Source organism: Equus asinus, chromosome 27, assembly GCF_041296235.1.
Source record: "Equus asinus isolate D_3611 breed Donkey chromosome 27, EquAss-T2T_v2, whole genome shotgun sequence".
Lineage (NCBI taxonomy): Eukaryota > Metazoa > Chordata > Mammalia > Perissodactyla > Equidae > Equus > Equus asinus.
Window position 1 is genome coordinate 15,959,724 of NC_091816.1, and position 16,339 is coordinate 15,976,062.

The window sequence follows — 16,339 nt, forward strand, 5'->3', positions numbered from 1 at the left end:
CACTGTTTCCATGCTTACCTTCTTGTGCTAGACTGCGAGCTGTTTAAAGACAGAGAATGTGTTTTATTGCTCTCTGAGTCTTTTTCATCCAGCCTAATGCATGCCATATAGTATATGTTCAATAAATATTTATTCCATAAAAAAGAATGCTCTGGATGTTCCTGCAATTGAATATATCGACTACGTTTTAAATTTGGAGTATTCCCTTTTGAGTCTCATTTCAGACTTGTCTTTTATTTTCAAGGCAGGCAAACAAGCAATCCACACTTGTTTCTCTGTGTTAAGCTAACATGGGCATTTAAAAAAATAATACGGCACTATGATTTTCACTAAACTAGGAAAGGTTATTTTGGAGCGGCTGGGACTTCAGATATTTGAAGTAGTAATTACTTCCTCCATAAATGTTACCTTTTAGAGTCAAATACTGCTTTCCTGCTGCAGTTCAACTTTTTACTTAAAGGAAAATGGCTTTTATTTACAATTCACCACGCTATAGTATTATATCCGGTAATTCTTTTTTATTTGCTTTGGTAGCATCATACAATCACTGAAGCATCATCATCATAATGACAGTAGCTTACATTTGTTCAATATTTATTTTGTGGCAAGCATTTCACTAAGCACTTTACATGTGCTATGTCATTTTAGACCCACATAAAATTTGTGGTGTGTGTGATTTTTATATATCTGTATCTCCATTTCTCTATCTATCGATTGGCTGGTCGATTGAAGCTTTGAGAGGCAATTTTCTAACCAGTAAGCTGTGTGGTCAGGACAATAACGCAGGGAGAGCCGTCTTCAGATTTTGCATTCTTGGTTCTTTAAAGGTCTGAGTATCTAGTAACAAAATTGAATACCATATTTTGCATAATTCTGGATCCATGACCTGTTTTAGTGAAGTACTTGTGTTATCATTTATAAAACAAACAGCGTATGTTGGGTGGTACTTAGTTAAATACTATGAAGCCATTGCAACTAAAATTCTCAGCGTATTTCTTCTGTATTGAATGGATGTGATATCAACACTTACCTGATGATCAGCCACATTTTGTCTTGAGACTGACTGTTATCATTTGTGACTTACCATAGACTTGGGTTTGGTTCCAGAATTGGCCACTGCGGTGGAAGATGGTAGGTCAGTGGACTCAGTGTTAGAAGACAGATTTATCTGAGTCTGATTTACCGAAATGGTATCTGCTCCACTCTCAGATCCTGACTCCAGATCCTGTTAAAAGAAAAGGAATTGACATGAAAGGTATGTACATGCTCTCTACATGCCTTTTCTCCCTGCCACCAACACTTTCCACCTCCTCCTTCTCCCAACACACATTGACCCACTAGAGAGTTAGGGGCAACTGACATTGACATGTCACCCATCGTCATGCATTATTTTGTAATAACAATTATACTCTTCAGAGGGTTTGATTTTAGAAGGCAAATACTAGAGAATGAGGTAATATACTACCTTGGTAATTTAACAGCTGATTGTGAATTGGAAGTGGCAGTAGTGGGAGCCAGCTAGGGCACTGCAGTGAGTCAGGAGGTGGAAGCCCATAAACATCCCTTGCTTACTGTGTGACCTTAGGTAAATCACTTAACACCCCTCATGCGGCAGGGTCATTGTGGGTGTCAAGCTGAAAGACAGTTGTCTCTTTTCCTCACCTCACTCAGAAATGCCCCCATCAGACTTCCATAGTGACATCTGCCACAATGGCTTGGAATCATTTAGCTCAAGTGTCTGTGTGTCTAATGAACTATAAGTTATCTGAGGGCAGCAACTATGCTTTGCCATGTGTAATTCAATTCCTTCATTTGAAAATGGGTATAACAATAGCATGCGCTCACAGAGTTTCCTGAGCATTAAGTAGCATATATGCAAAGTGCATATAATCTGCACTTGATAATTTTCATTAAATGTTAGCCATTACTACAAATATAGTTATTATTAATATCATTATGGGTTTTTTAAAAAAGATTTTATTTTTTCCTTTTTCTCCCCAAAGCCCCCCAGTACATGGTTGCATATTCTTCGTTGTGGGTTCTTCTAGTTGTGGCATGTGGGACACTGCCTCAGCGTGGTTTGATGAGCAGTGCAATGTCCGCGCCCAGGATTTGAACCAACGAAACACTGGGCCGCCTGAAGCGGAGCGCGCGAACTTGACCACTCGGCCACTGGGCCAGCCCCATCGTTATGGTTTTTTAATATCTAGTACACAGAACGTGGCTATGACTTGTCTACTAAGTGAATGCAATTACTCAGTACTGTCTTCAAAGACTGTGCATTCAATTTATCAAACGCTCCCTTTGTGTTGTATGGTGACCTGAGACGCAGGGGAAAGTTAGGTATGAGGAGAATGCAGAGGGGAGGGAGTAAAGGTGAATATCACTCTACAGTTTCAACCTGAGAAAATTATGAGTTAAATATCTTTGAGTCTACTCTTTCTACATCTCAACTTTACCATCGCCCACATGGTGCATCTACCCTGAACCCTAACTCTCTGGCCCGATGCTATACCATTCTCATGTTTCTTAGTATGTTCCAGCCAAACTTGCTGTTTGTCAGTCTTTCCAGTCCACTAAGCTGGTTTCTACAGTGGGGACTATGTCTTTTCTTGTCCTTTGCCGCAGTATTTCCCTTTGCTGGCCCTTTCTTGTCACTCAGGTCTTAGTTTCAATGTCACTACCTCATAGAATCATCCTTTAACATTTCAAGCTAAAGTAGTTTCTTCCTTTCAACCTCCACAGCATCATTCTCTGTTTTATAATCCTATTACCTTGTTTATCTACCACATATGAATTATATCTAACCATCATCTTATCTATCTATCTATCCATCCATTCACCCTTCATTCATCGCTTTCTCTAATCCTTGTCTGTCTCCCTCACCTGGAATCTATGTATCACAAGAGCAGAGATTCACCTGTCTTGTTCACTGATACATCTCCAGATCTTAGAATAGTGCTTGGCACCTAGAACATGATCATTAAATATTATTTTATGAAAGAATAACTAGACTTACAAATATTAATGTTTAACCAGCGAGGTAAAAGATTTGTACACTGAAAACTATAAGACAATGATGAAAAGAAACTGAAGAAGACACAAAAAAATGGAAAGATATCCCATGTTCTTGGATTGGAAGAACTAAAATTGTGAAAATGTCTATACTGCCCAAAGTGATCTGCAGATTCAGTGCCACCCCTGTCAAAATTCTAATGGCATTTTTCACAGAAACAGAAAAAACAATCCTAAAATTTGTGTGGGAACACAAAAGACCCTGAATAGACACAGCAATCTTGAGAAAGAAGAGCAAAGCTGGAGTCATCACAATTCCTGACTTCAGACTCTATTAAAAAGGTATCGTAATCAAACTGGTATGGTACTGGCATAAAAACAGACACGTAGACCAATGGAATAGAATAGACAGTTCAGAGATAAACACATGCGTATATAGTTAGCTAATATTTGACAAGGAAGCCAAGAACACTCAATAATGAAAAAATAGTCTTTTCAATAACTGTTATTGAGAAAATTGGATATTCACATGCAAATGAATGAAATTGGACCCCATCTTACACCACTCACAAAAATTAACTTGAAATGAATTAAAGATTTAAATGTAAGATCTGAAACTGTAAAAACTCCTAGAAAAAACACAGGGAAAAAATTTCTTGACATTGGTCTTGGCAACGATATTTTGGATATGACACCAAAGCACAAAGCATGATAAAAGAAAAAATAAGATGTACAAGTTCTGGGGATCTAATATTCAGTACGGTGACTATCGTTAACAATACTTGTTAATTATAAACCTGAAGTTGCTAAGTGAGTAGATATTAAATGTTCTCACCTCACACACACAAAACTGTAATTATATGAGGTGATGGATGTGTTAACTAACCTTATTGTGGTAACCATTTTGCTAATATACAAGTGGGTCAAATCATCACATCGTATACCCTAAACTTATACAGTGTTATGTGCCAATTATATCTCAATAAAGCTGCAAAAAAAGAAAAGAAAAAAGTGGGACACAAAGACAAAGAGATAGAAAGAAAGGGTACAAAAAATATACAGCGATAATGAATATGAAAAGTAATATTACGTTTCTCAAGTGTGTGTGTGCGTGTGTGTGTAAAACATATAACCCTAACTAAATTTCTCATGCCCTGAGTGATTTCATATCAAGGCCGTCTACTCGTCTTTTGCATGGAAAAGAGAAACAACACTTTACTGTAAGATAAATGTGATTCATTAAAATTTCAAATTGAATCAACATCAAATGCATAGTCATAAGTAGAAGGTAATTTATAAGCCATTTATATTTGACTTTTATGTATATCAGAAATCTTTTGTGTCAGTTTTGCCTTCCTGTTTATAATTTGATTAGGTAAACAACAGGGCAACTTTGTATCTTTCTAACAATACAGCAATTCTGAGGCAAAATAGTAAACAGTGTTAAAAGCTGCCATTTATTGAGTTTTTGCCTTTTAAAGACAATACTTTACAGCCATCTCTGCTTCCAGTGTTCACCAACTCTGTGAGGAAGGTACTGTTATCGTCACCTGATGGATGATGAAGCCAAGGCTAAGGTGAGTAACTTGACCAAATTCACATTCTGTGGCAGGGCTAGCATTAAAACTCAGATCTGTCTGATCCCAACTTGTAAGTTCTATCAAGGCAGCCTCCTTACATCTTTACCTCTACCTTTATTTTAATATTTTTTTTATCTTAAAGGCATTCTTAAAGACTCCAACCTATATTATTTTTTATACCCTTTATTATAGTAGAACTCACTCCACCATTTTCTCACAAATCGTCTCAAACTGAGGTCCCTGTTTCATTGTCTGTCTTGTCCTCCCTACTAAATCGTAAATTCACAGAGCAGTGTGAGGGTGTGGCAGAGGACGTTTCTCCTCTGAATCTGGGACAGTGCTCCTTGTGGACAATCAAGGTCATAATCATGCTGTTATAATCCCCTTATTCCATGGTGCAATTATCAAAAGGAATGGAAAGTGCCTGTGGAAAAATTTTTGATGATGAGAGAATGTTAAAATTAGCTTTAAATACCAAGGAACAGAAATAAAGAACAAGGAATGACCTAGAAAAACAGAAAGACCAAAAAGAAGTTTTGAGGGCTGCAGAATATGTCTTATTCATCTTGGGCCCAGTGCCTGGCATGAGTACATGGGAGAGGAAAAGGGAATTAACAAATTCTACATATGTACGCTGTGCCAGATCTGTGCAATATGTCTTACATACGTTCTTCCATTTACTGCTCCCAATAAGCCACGAGGTAGGAAATATGTTTCTTTTTGTACATGAACCTCAAGTTGAGAAATTAGAGAATTTTCTTATGTTCTCAGGTATTCAGTTGTCGAGCTGTCATTTGAACCCAGGCCTGCGGAGGCACAAGATTAGATGTAGGCAGATGTGGAAATCATCACCTGCCTTAGCTCCTGTTTCTGTTCTGCCTTTACCATTCAACAAAGAACCATGTCTAGCAGGTAAGGGCTGTCTTGCTTTCTGAGACAGAGACTACAATATGGAGCTGTATTTAGCAGAAATATGGGCTGTGGTTTTCCTCCTAAATACATGGAGATTGAGGAAAGTTCAATGCAGAAGAAAAAGGGGAGAGATTAACAATTCACGACAGACAATTTTAATGAGAAAACATATCCCATGTTTGCATTAATGGCAAAAAAACTATTACAAAGGATCTCCTATTAAAAAGTATGGCTTAAAAGTTGATGAAAATGCATATGAAGCTTCTCTGCATGCTTCATATGGAAACAAGATGAAAACATCTCTTCTCACTGGTCTTCAGGGTATGGCTTGGATTGCTTTTCTTCCATTTGGATACTTTTCCTACTAAAGTATGTGCAAGACACTATGGGAGCACCAGGAAAGGAGTAATTGATTCTGGCTAGGAGGACAGAAGGATATTTAGGGAAGACTTCTCTGTAAAGAAACCATTTGAGATGAATTCCGAAGGCTAAGAAAAAATTATTCAGGTTACAAACAAAAACAAAAATGTCATTTCTACTGGTTTTCTAAGTCGAAGTATTTAATTTCATATTTATTCATTAAAAAAATTTACTCAACTTATTTAAACTGAAAAAAAACCCGAAAGTAGTTGACCCATTTCTCCCATTTTTAATTACAAATTTTTTTTTTGCCCAAGCTATCAAACTACAACGGGATTAGAGTCAGCTAGAGAAGGCGGTATGATGTAGTGGTTAAATGATATGGCTCTGCAGCAAGGCTGGTGGGTTTGTATCCCAGATCGGGCACACACAATTACTAACTTCTCTACGTGGTTTACTCATCTAAAAAACACTGTGAGGAATTAAAGTGATAACATATGTAAAGGACAGAATAGTACCTAGTATATACTAAAGTTAGCCATTATTTTAATTGTTTAAAATTATTTACTTTGAATTATTTACTTTGAAATATTCTGTCCCACAGTTAGAATGAGCCTTGAAAAACTTCAGAATAAATGGTAGAACTGTACTAATTAAAGAATTTTGAGACAGAATAGCTCTATTTTGGTAGGTGTTCAAATTTATACACAGGATTTTCCACCCCTTTGATCTTAGGTGACACAATTTCTTGACTTAATGTGTTGATTTTTGCATAACAAATGTAATAGAGTAATTGAAAAGGGATTCGTAGATTAATCATAAGTAAACTCTACCATCACATTTGGTAGATCTGTACAAACTAAGCCATTTAATATGAAGCTAATATAGATATATAAAGTGTATAGCCAGTCCTGGAATCTGTGTCTTCCAAATTTTATTTTGAGTGTCAAAATCTCAGAGGAGTGTCTGTCTTATATGAAATTAGTGCACAGTAGAATACATTGGTTCACAGTAGAATAAAATTCTCACCTCTGTCCTATTCATCGTATTTCACTGAGAGAATTTTAGAGTGTTTTCAAGTTACTCTCATCTAAATTCTTTCCTGCAGTATGTTGTGTTAGTTCAACCAGCATCCATCCATCCATCCATCCACCCATCCACCTATCCAACCATCCATCTATCCATCCATCCATCCACGCATCCATCCATCCACACAGCACATATTTCTTATCTTCTATACCCAATGTAAACTTGTGGGGCACTGGAAATAAAATACTAAACAAGATAGACATAGCCTTGCTGATGGCATTTATAGCATATCAGAAAAAACTGAAAATTAGGGAAATAGCTGAAATGAAGAGGATTTGATCACTAGGAACCATAATTTCCCAAGCTGACCGTCTTTTCTAACTAATAATAACCATTTTCTTTTGAATCCCACACTTCTCTAATGGACTCTGCATGAAGCATAGAATTCTTTGTGTCTTCTTTACAGAACACTATCAGGGTCACATATGGGTGGATGCTGCCATGAAGGATGTTTCATTCGTAAGAGGGACTCTATGAAGTAGAGATATCATGCTCATGGGCAAAGAGGTGGAAAGTGGAACGCTCACAGGCACGTGCCGCCGCAGGTTCGTTGGTGTGCTGGACGGAGAGGAGCTGGTGCTGAGAGCATTCTCAATGTCTTGGTCAAGTTGGTCCAGTTTCATAATTAGCAGCACCATGGAGTCTAGCCGCGCCCTATCTCGATCTTCTCTTATTTCCTGAGGAACAAAACATGTTGTTATTGAATCTGAAAGGCCATTCTTAGAAAGAATAAAAAGTTCCCTGTTCTTCAATGTGACAAAAAGGACACTGAATAATAGGCAGTCTTCTACTTAAGGGAGAACGGAAGTTCTATTCTGTGTCATCAATGGGCTCTTCATTGGAAAGATGCTGACCCACTGCCAAGAAAGCATTTTACATGAATATTAAATATATATCTTCTGGAGCAAAGTGCACGAAAAAGAAGTGTAACATCAATGACTACTGATACATAATTACTACTTTCCAATGAATTATTTTTGGGAAAAGTTATATATTTACTCTTCTTTTGTCATGGTACAAATCAACTATAACAAACTAATAATTATGGTTAGATATTTAAGGATGAATGCAAAAGAATATTTGAGGAAGAATATTTCTGAGCGTAGCAAAACAATGGGAAAAGAATCAAACAAGGCAGGTTTTCAGCTTGTGCAGGGGGCAGTTTTTTTTTTTTTTTTTAACATGGCGCCATTTACCTACTGATGCTTCAACTTCCGTCATTGCCAATATTTTCAAGCTTCTTTTTCTTTCACACATTTTGAAAACAGCCCCCACAACCATATGATTCATGGTTACTTATTCTGAATTCACTGTAATATAGACACATATTTATGGAAAGATTTTTGCTTATAGGAATAGATAAAGCTTCTCATTGACCAAATAGAGTTATTTGGGCATGACTATTTACTATTCTAGTGTGTTCAAATCTTCGAAATTCCCTGTGTTGTACAAGGTACGAAGGTTGGGTAAGGTGTTGGGTGAAAAAAAAAAGAAAACCTTGGAAACGCGGTAAGTTTCATCAGAAGCAAAATCTATTGAGGAATGTAATAGACTTGGGGCCAGCCTTTTTGAGGCAAATGATCATTTGCAACTCATGTTGGCATCTTCTCATCTAGTTGAGATATTTGCCTGGGAGAAATCAGGTTTGAAAGGACCACCCATGGTGACCTCGAAGGGAAAATATAGCATGACAGAAGCCTGAGGGGTGTGAGAACAAGGGAGCAAGTTGAGGGCTTTGCTTAGGTGATGGTAGTAGTAACAGCACGGATGAGTAACTGCCTGAATCAGATCTTTAATTTTGTTTTTGGCTTTGTTCTTTTAATCCCTCTGAATGCTCTAGCCACCATTAGGAGGGACCTCCAAAGAATAGGGAGTGGGGTAATTTTGTGGATTCATCTAATTCTACAGGGGTCTCCTTACCTCAAACAGTTAGAGCAGACTGTTAATTTTAATGAGAGTTATCTTTCATATGTCAAATAATTGGTTTATTAGATTCAGTTGGTCAGAGAGTCATCAAAAGACCTGAACCTTACCTCACACCCTTTTCCTCAATGCTACAGAAATTCGTTACATTCAAAAGAGCGTTATTCATAGTAAAATCCTGCTTAGACCTTACATGAGAGTCCCAGAAATACTGGAGATTATTCAACTTAATTCTCTTCTAAATATTCCAGAAAATGGAAAAATTTGACTGAATAGAAGACTCAGAGTCCCCTTAATTACGCCTCCAATGTACCTGCTTATATAATTTCCTTCTCCAAAGTTGTGTTTGGCAAGATAATGTTCTTTGCATCTCTATATCCACATATCTCTTTGTGTGATTGTCTTTAATTTCCCAGTTATACATCCTCAAGCACAAAGATTACATTTTTCTACCTGGCAGACATGGAGTCAAGTTGTACCCTGCGAACCAATGCCTTTTCAGGAGTAGTAATAATGAAATCAATAGGAGCCAGTGAAATAACACCTCCCAAAGCTTTAGAAAATATATCTTGATATTTTTCCAGCTACTGAGTTAATGTTGGATAAAGCATAATATCCTTCAGCTATCCTAGACCTATCACCAGTAGTCTCAGAAACTATTTGTCTTTGAATTAACTGGATGTTGAGATTGTGCTTTAAAAACATTTTCAAATCCATGGGCTGAGCATCAAGTTATTCCAAATGATCTGCCAAAAGGAATAAAATCACATAGCTTTGGTCTACAATATTCTTTTAGAGAAACAAGCTTATTGCTTTTCCTTTTCCTTCATGGATGCTTCCTTATTTACCATCTATTACGTTCAGCCTGAAGTGTCAAGTACTCAGACCAGTATCATATGTTATACATTCATAAAACTTCACAAAATAGAGTTGACTATAAATCAGATGTTTTGGATAAATATTATTGTCCTTGTCTTTAAAACCCAGGTATTAATGTTTCACAAAGTTCTAACCTTTCATACGTCCATGGCTAAACTCCAGTGAACAGCTCATGCCGGAAAACAAAGCTGTGTATTTGCAGATTTTGGCTAGGTTGATTTCTACAGTGGAGCTTTCATTTCATGTTGTCACGTCGTCCAGGAAGAGGAACCTCTTAAAAAGTGAAGCTGCCTATTAATGAAGCTCTCAGTATTTCAGTAACTTAAACCCCTTAAATTAAGCCAAGATGCTAAATTCTCTCCCTTCCCATCTTTCCTTCCTTCATTCCTGCAGTTCCAGCTGTTCTGGGCCAAGCACTATTAAAGGGAAAAAATATTAATTAGTGAATAAGAGATATAAAACCCCTGCTTTTCTGAATATTATAGTCAACCACAAGAAGACAGGCAGCAAAAGTTAACAAATTGATAAATAAGATAGTTTCAGATAGGAACAAGTGTGATAAGAAAATGAATAGGTTAATGAGATATATAGAAACCGCAGGAACAGTGTCCCACTGTGCATAGGGTGGTCAGAGAAGAGCTTTCTGTGGAAATGAGAGTTAAGTCATGATGGGGAGAAAAAGAATGAGGTAGGGGAGAGAAAGAGCGAAAGAGAGATTGAGAGAAAGAGAGATTGAGAGAAAAAGAAAGCAAGCAAGAAAGAAAGCAAGGAAGGAAGGAAGAAGAAAGAAAAAGAAGGAGGAGGAGGAAGAGGAGAGAGAACTGGGAAAAGCCTTCCACACAGAGTGAAGAGTGATACAAGGATGTGGAGGTGAGAATGAGTTTGGTAAGTAAGAGCATCAGAAAAGTTAGGGAAGCAGTGAGGGGAGGCGCTGAAATGGAGAGTGAATGAGTACTAGGACCAAAAGGAGGTTGAATAGAAATAGGAGCCAAATTGTATTTTGTTATGAAGGGCACTGCAAAAAGGTCAATTTTATTCTATGTGCAATGGGGCCACTGGCAGGAAGCAAGTAAATGAAAGATTTGCTATGTTTTTTGAACCTTTAGAGTTCTCACAACGTATTGACAATCAAATGCTTTTGGAACCTCACCATACTTTATATCAAGCAATGACACATGGCTAATACATACTAAATAGTTCTAATTATTCTAAGATTATTCCTCTAGTTCTAGTCATACTCCTTTTTGTGCTGAAGTCTGAATTGGACCCTCTTTACAGTGATTATGAAGAAATGGACACTTTCACAAAGCCCCCCATATTTTGAGATCAAAGTGAAAAAGAAGAAAACACTGGTTTGAGAGCTATTTCTTAGAAGTAGGGAGAGGGCGGGCAGTGGTCTGTTGGTAAATGTTTAGCAACCGGATCTCCAATTAAAAGGAAAGTCCTGATTTGTAGCACTTGCCGATTTCTGGGGTGAAAATACTCCCATGGTCAATTTCAAGGTCCCAACCAGATATTATTAAATGCGGAGTTGGGAGATGCACACAATTGGCTCTTGTGAGCTGATGTGAGCTGCTGCATGGTGGCTCTAACACACATTCTGAGTGGGGACCAGTAAGATGGAGAATCATTCTTAGAATTTGACTTGAATAAAAACATTGGTAGTTAAAGCAATGTATGTAATTATGTATAATGATATATTGAAATAACGCATTTTATTTATTTAACACATTTACTTTCCTTAACTTTTCTTCCTGTTGCCCAGGTAGAGTTCGGTATAAACTGTAGATTTAAATTGTGTACTTCTGGAGCATTCTCTTGTTTCCTAGTAGAGGCTCCTTTATCTGCCTTCCTTGCACTATTCCATTACTTATGTTTGTAAAATTCCTTAAAATTCATTATAATTAACATATCTTTATATTTGTATTTTTACTTAAATCAGTCAAAACACATTTCTTTAAGTTACCCATTATGTCACTTAGAGACTTCATTCAACGTTTCAGATTTTAGAAATCTGGAAGTCCAGGATCGGTTCCGGTGTCCCGACTGCAGAGGAGGAAAGTGAATTCCAGGGAGTTTTAGGTCTGATCCCTCCTCCATTGCCAACTTCCTGCTCTTCCACTTCTCTTTCCAATACTCCATTTTTGCTTTCCTTCCATAGAAACAATTTTTAATTTAACACCCATTCAGGTATCGTGTATTCTCTCCTCAACTCCTGCAACTTGGTTTCCATTCCTTCCGACATGCAGAAACACCAATGACCACAGTGAATTGCAAGAAACCTTTGAACCATCTAGTCTACTTCTTTACCCTTTTATTTAACAATCATTCAAGATATGTTTATTGCTCATCGTTATGAGCTACACACTGTTTCCTGGGGAGCAACCTATTTCATATTTGTACAGTAATAGTTTTTAGAAATGTTGTGGAGTCAAATTCTGCCTTTTTCTAATTTCTCAGTTCCTCCCTCCAGAACTGGGCATAAGTGGTGTCTATTTCATCAAACTTCCTTTCAAATATTTGAAGAACCCTGTTGTTTCTATTTTCTTCCTTTGCTGGGTAAATCATCCTTGGTTCTCTTAATTATTTCTCATATGGCATGTTTTAAAATCCTTATTAGTTCTGTTGTCTCTGAATATGACCTAATTCCGTCAATGACCCAATTAATGGTTGGTGCCCAGGGTTAGTTATATCACTCTACACGTTCTCTGACCAGAACGGAGAAGGCAAGTCCCTCCCCATGTACTATATACCCTCTTTAATATGGCCTAAGAATTAAGTGCCTGTTTAGAACACGAACAGACTATTCCTAATGGGATAGCCACAATCTGATTTGTTTTTTTTAATTGAAGAAACAGTATTTAGTTGGCTGCGAGCTGACTTTGAGTCAACAGCGTGATATATGTCTCCTTTTCCAGCGTGTGCTTGTGTATTGCTAAGGACAGAAGCATACTGTTGTCCCGAGACTGTAACCAGCTGTTGTCAAGGTATACATGATATATGGAGCTGCTGTGGAAGAAATTTCCAGTTGTATCTCTTTCAGATACAAGTCAGTGGATACTTAACTCTAATTAGGAGACAAACTTTTATTCAGTTTGATTTATGGTCAAAAACTTAATATGGTCAACTGTGTGGTGTTCATTGGGAGATCTGAAAGATGCTCCTTATCTACTCCCAAGATCTACTGTTTTGTCCTTGGGCAGCAAAGTCCCTTTGATCACAATGGCAGCTGGGGGAGATTAACATGGTTTCTAGAGGGTCTTCTTTCCTGGAAGCCTCTGAATTGGAATGCTCTGAATACAAGCTTCCGCTACCCGTCATTCCTTCCATCTGGGGAAGACAATTCCCACCCGTCTCTTTCTCTAGAAGCTCTTTATTGAAAAACACAAAACACAGCATACACACAGGGAGTGGGGAGGCAGTGTGAGTTACCGGACATTTTACAGACTGGGCAAATATGAAGTCCCGAGAAGAGGGAGCCTCGCCTAGAGACGCACAGGCTCTGTGTTCCTAATGCCAAGCATTTGGAAGAGAACCAAAAAATTCGGTAAAATACCCGGATGCTTCCAAATAGTGGATATTTGGCTCAGCAAACATAGCATTGCCTGAATGTTCTGCTTGTCAATGAATTGTGGCATCACATACAGCCATAATAAATTAAAGGCTAGGCCAGGAATAGAACTAAGACTTCCTGATTCTTAATCCAAGGTTCTGGCCCCTATACTGTCTTTGATTTCACACACATCTCGCTGGCTATTCTGGGCTGGTAATACTCCTTGCTCACCCATAAAAGAAAGAGACCTTTTAGCAAAAGACTTGGCTCAACTTCATCCTGAATTATTTGATCTGCAGCCAGTTGGACTAGTATGAAATCTCATATTAGTGTTATATATTTCATTTGACAATAAATTCCCATTCTAGATTTTCCTTCCTTAAAATAATATCCTGTTTAAAGAGCCAGAAAGTTATTAAATCTTTTATTCTTCAAAACCAGTGAAGATTTCATCTGAAATGACAGTCAGAAGGTAAAGATAATTTAATTATCTTATGTTAGAATTCCTAGGCAAGTTAAAGAAGTCAGCCTTAATTTTTTTTTTTTATAGTGAGGAAGATTTTCCCTGAGCTAACATCTGTTGTCAATCTTCTTTTTCCTTGAGGAAGATTGTCCCTGAGCTAACATCTGTGCCAATCTTCCTCTGTTTTATATGTGGGATGCCTCCACAGCATGGCTTGATGAGCAGTGTGCAGGTTTGTGCCCAGGATACGAACCCGCAAATCCCGGGCTGCTGAAATGGAGTGTGCTAACCCAACCACTGCACCACCACTACAGCACTGGGCTGGCCCCCAGCCTTAATTTTTATTCTGCTGCTTTTCAAGATGAAACTTACGTAGACTGGGAGGAAAGAAAACAAACCAGCAACTACCTCTTATTGGACAGATACGTTCTATTCAATCACAAAATCTTTGTGTATTACCTTTAATTATTAATATGTGCCAATATCATTATAATATTGGAGGACGGAGAGTGATAAATAATATCCTCATTCAAAGTACAAGGAATCTTTTAACTGATATATAAACCGTGGCTCTATATTGTCTTTATGTTCACTCCCTATTTATCTGCCTTCATTTATAAGGCATGGAGAAGAAAATCGGGCTCTCTTTTGCTGGATTTTTAAACTCTAACTAGGCTTCAAATGAAGCATTTCTTAGTTGGGACTTTGGTAAATTGCCTACACAGTCTCCGGAATGGTTTCAAAGGACATTGATGCAGCTGGGGCTAAGGAGTGCTCAGAAGTGGCAGGTGTGACCCAGGGAGAGAATTGTGTGGGCGGTAATTCCTCTGGATTCTAGGGAAATCTGAGGATGACTTCCTCCACTGGCTTCAAAGGCCCATTTTTGGGACTGAGATATAATTTCTTCCTAAATTATTTGGTAACCAGTCTTCACTTTAAATGCTAAAGTTGGACATGGACATTCAGGGTCCATGAATAATACACTTACAGACACAAAGTCAGCCTCCCTGAGTTTCTGAGTTGATTATTTGTTCTGTGTCATCATACCTATGTGAGATCTGCAAAGACTTCCAGCATTTTTTGCTTGTTTGTTTCGTGTACAATTCTCAGTAGCTCTTTACTTGGGCTCAGGTATTAAAGGAGACAGGACTTCTTCTGGTTTGAAAAATAAGAAAAACATCTATTTAGCATTAAAATTCTGTAAACTATGTTCAAGAATGTTAGTTATGATGTTTTTTTCTTAGATGTGGATAACAAAGACAGACATAAGTAAAAATTAATTCCTTTTCTATAAAAACATATGACGATTTAGAAGAAGAGTCTCGTATTGTCCTGGCTTCTGTCTACTTTTCTAGCTTCGCCTCTGGTCATTTTCCCTGGTCCTGCCTCATGTTCCTCGAATGTCAGTCATCCTGATATATATTTATATATAGTCACCACTATATATTTTTTAATATTTTTCTTTAAAGAAACTTAGTTTTTTACTGTTAAAAATGCACTTTTATTTTTTATAAATAAATGCTATATAATATATAAATGATAATCTTATATTTTTCTAAAGTGTATTAAACTGCAAAATTAGCAAAATAAAAATCCTTATACTCTCTGATATAACCTCCCATAAACCAAACTACGTTTTAGGAAATGCAGTCCTAAAAGTACAGAACTTCTTTTGGTTTCTCAAATATGCTAGGCTTTTTCTCATTTGAAACTAAAATTACCAGATTTCGTAAAATAAAAATATAGGATGCCCAATTATCTTTGAATTTCAGAGAAACAAGAAATATATATATATATATATATATATATATATATATATACGTTTGTATAAGTATGTCCCAAATATTGCACAGGACAATATTGCATGGGATGTACTTATACTAAAACATTTCTTGTTGTTTATCTAAAATTCAAATGTAACTGAGAATCCTATATTTTATTCAGCAATTCTATTTTTTTTTATTTATTTTTTTTTGGTGAAGGAGATTGGCCCTGAGCTAACGTCCATTGCCAATCTTCCTCTATTTCGTATGTGGGATGCCTGCACAGCATGGCTTGATGAGTGGTGTATAGGTCCACACCTGGGATCCGAATCTGTGAAGCCCAGGCTGCCAAAGTGGAACGCACAGACTTAGCCACTATGCCACCAAGCTGGCTCCAGCAATTCTATTTTTGATTCATGTAATAATGCTCCTTCGGCTTAACACACTTCTCCCCAGTCTGGGGCTATCAGAGGAAACCCTTGATTTCGAACACAATGTCACTCCAGTGGTGAGGTGTTACACAGGTTGTTTCCTTGAATGAATGAACAGGAACTGCTTCTTAAATTTCGCTATACAACTTCAATGAGTGAAAAGTTTCTTTTCTCGGTATCTTATTTAGTGTTACAATCCTAGGCAAATCTAAGACTTGCCGTTTTGGTTTTTCTTTAGTAACAAAATAAAATGTGAAAAATGAATGAGGCTGCTCTTGTGGAATTTCAAATGTACTTAAATTGTGAACGTTCTGTACTGAATTTTCCATGAATGAGTAAATTCAGAGTACGTTTTTGCCATTGTAGATTTT

General features: G+C 37.3%; 1 protein-coding gene across 9 annotated transcripts in view; it reads right to left on the reverse strand.

Annotated features, from left to right (window-relative positions):
- Positions 1–16,339, reverse strand: part of DLC1 (DLC1 Rho GTPase activating protein) — a 479,646-nt gene that overhangs the window by 285,013 nt on the left and 178,294 nt on the right. For 8 of the 9 annotated variants that reach the window (XM_070500034.1, XM_070500032.1, XM_070500033.1 and 5 more), the window contains 2 exons: positions 7,484–7,633; positions 1,085–1,225 (listed from right to left, as the gene is read on the reverse strand). In XM_070500034.1, the coding sequence (XP_070356135.1) occupies positions 1,085–1,225; positions 7,484–7,633 (291 nt within the window). Of the gene's footprint in view, positions 1–524; positions 838–1,084; positions 1,226–7,483; positions 7,634–16,339 lie in introns of those variants that run through there. The other variant, XM_070500039.1, reaches the window with a different exon arrangement.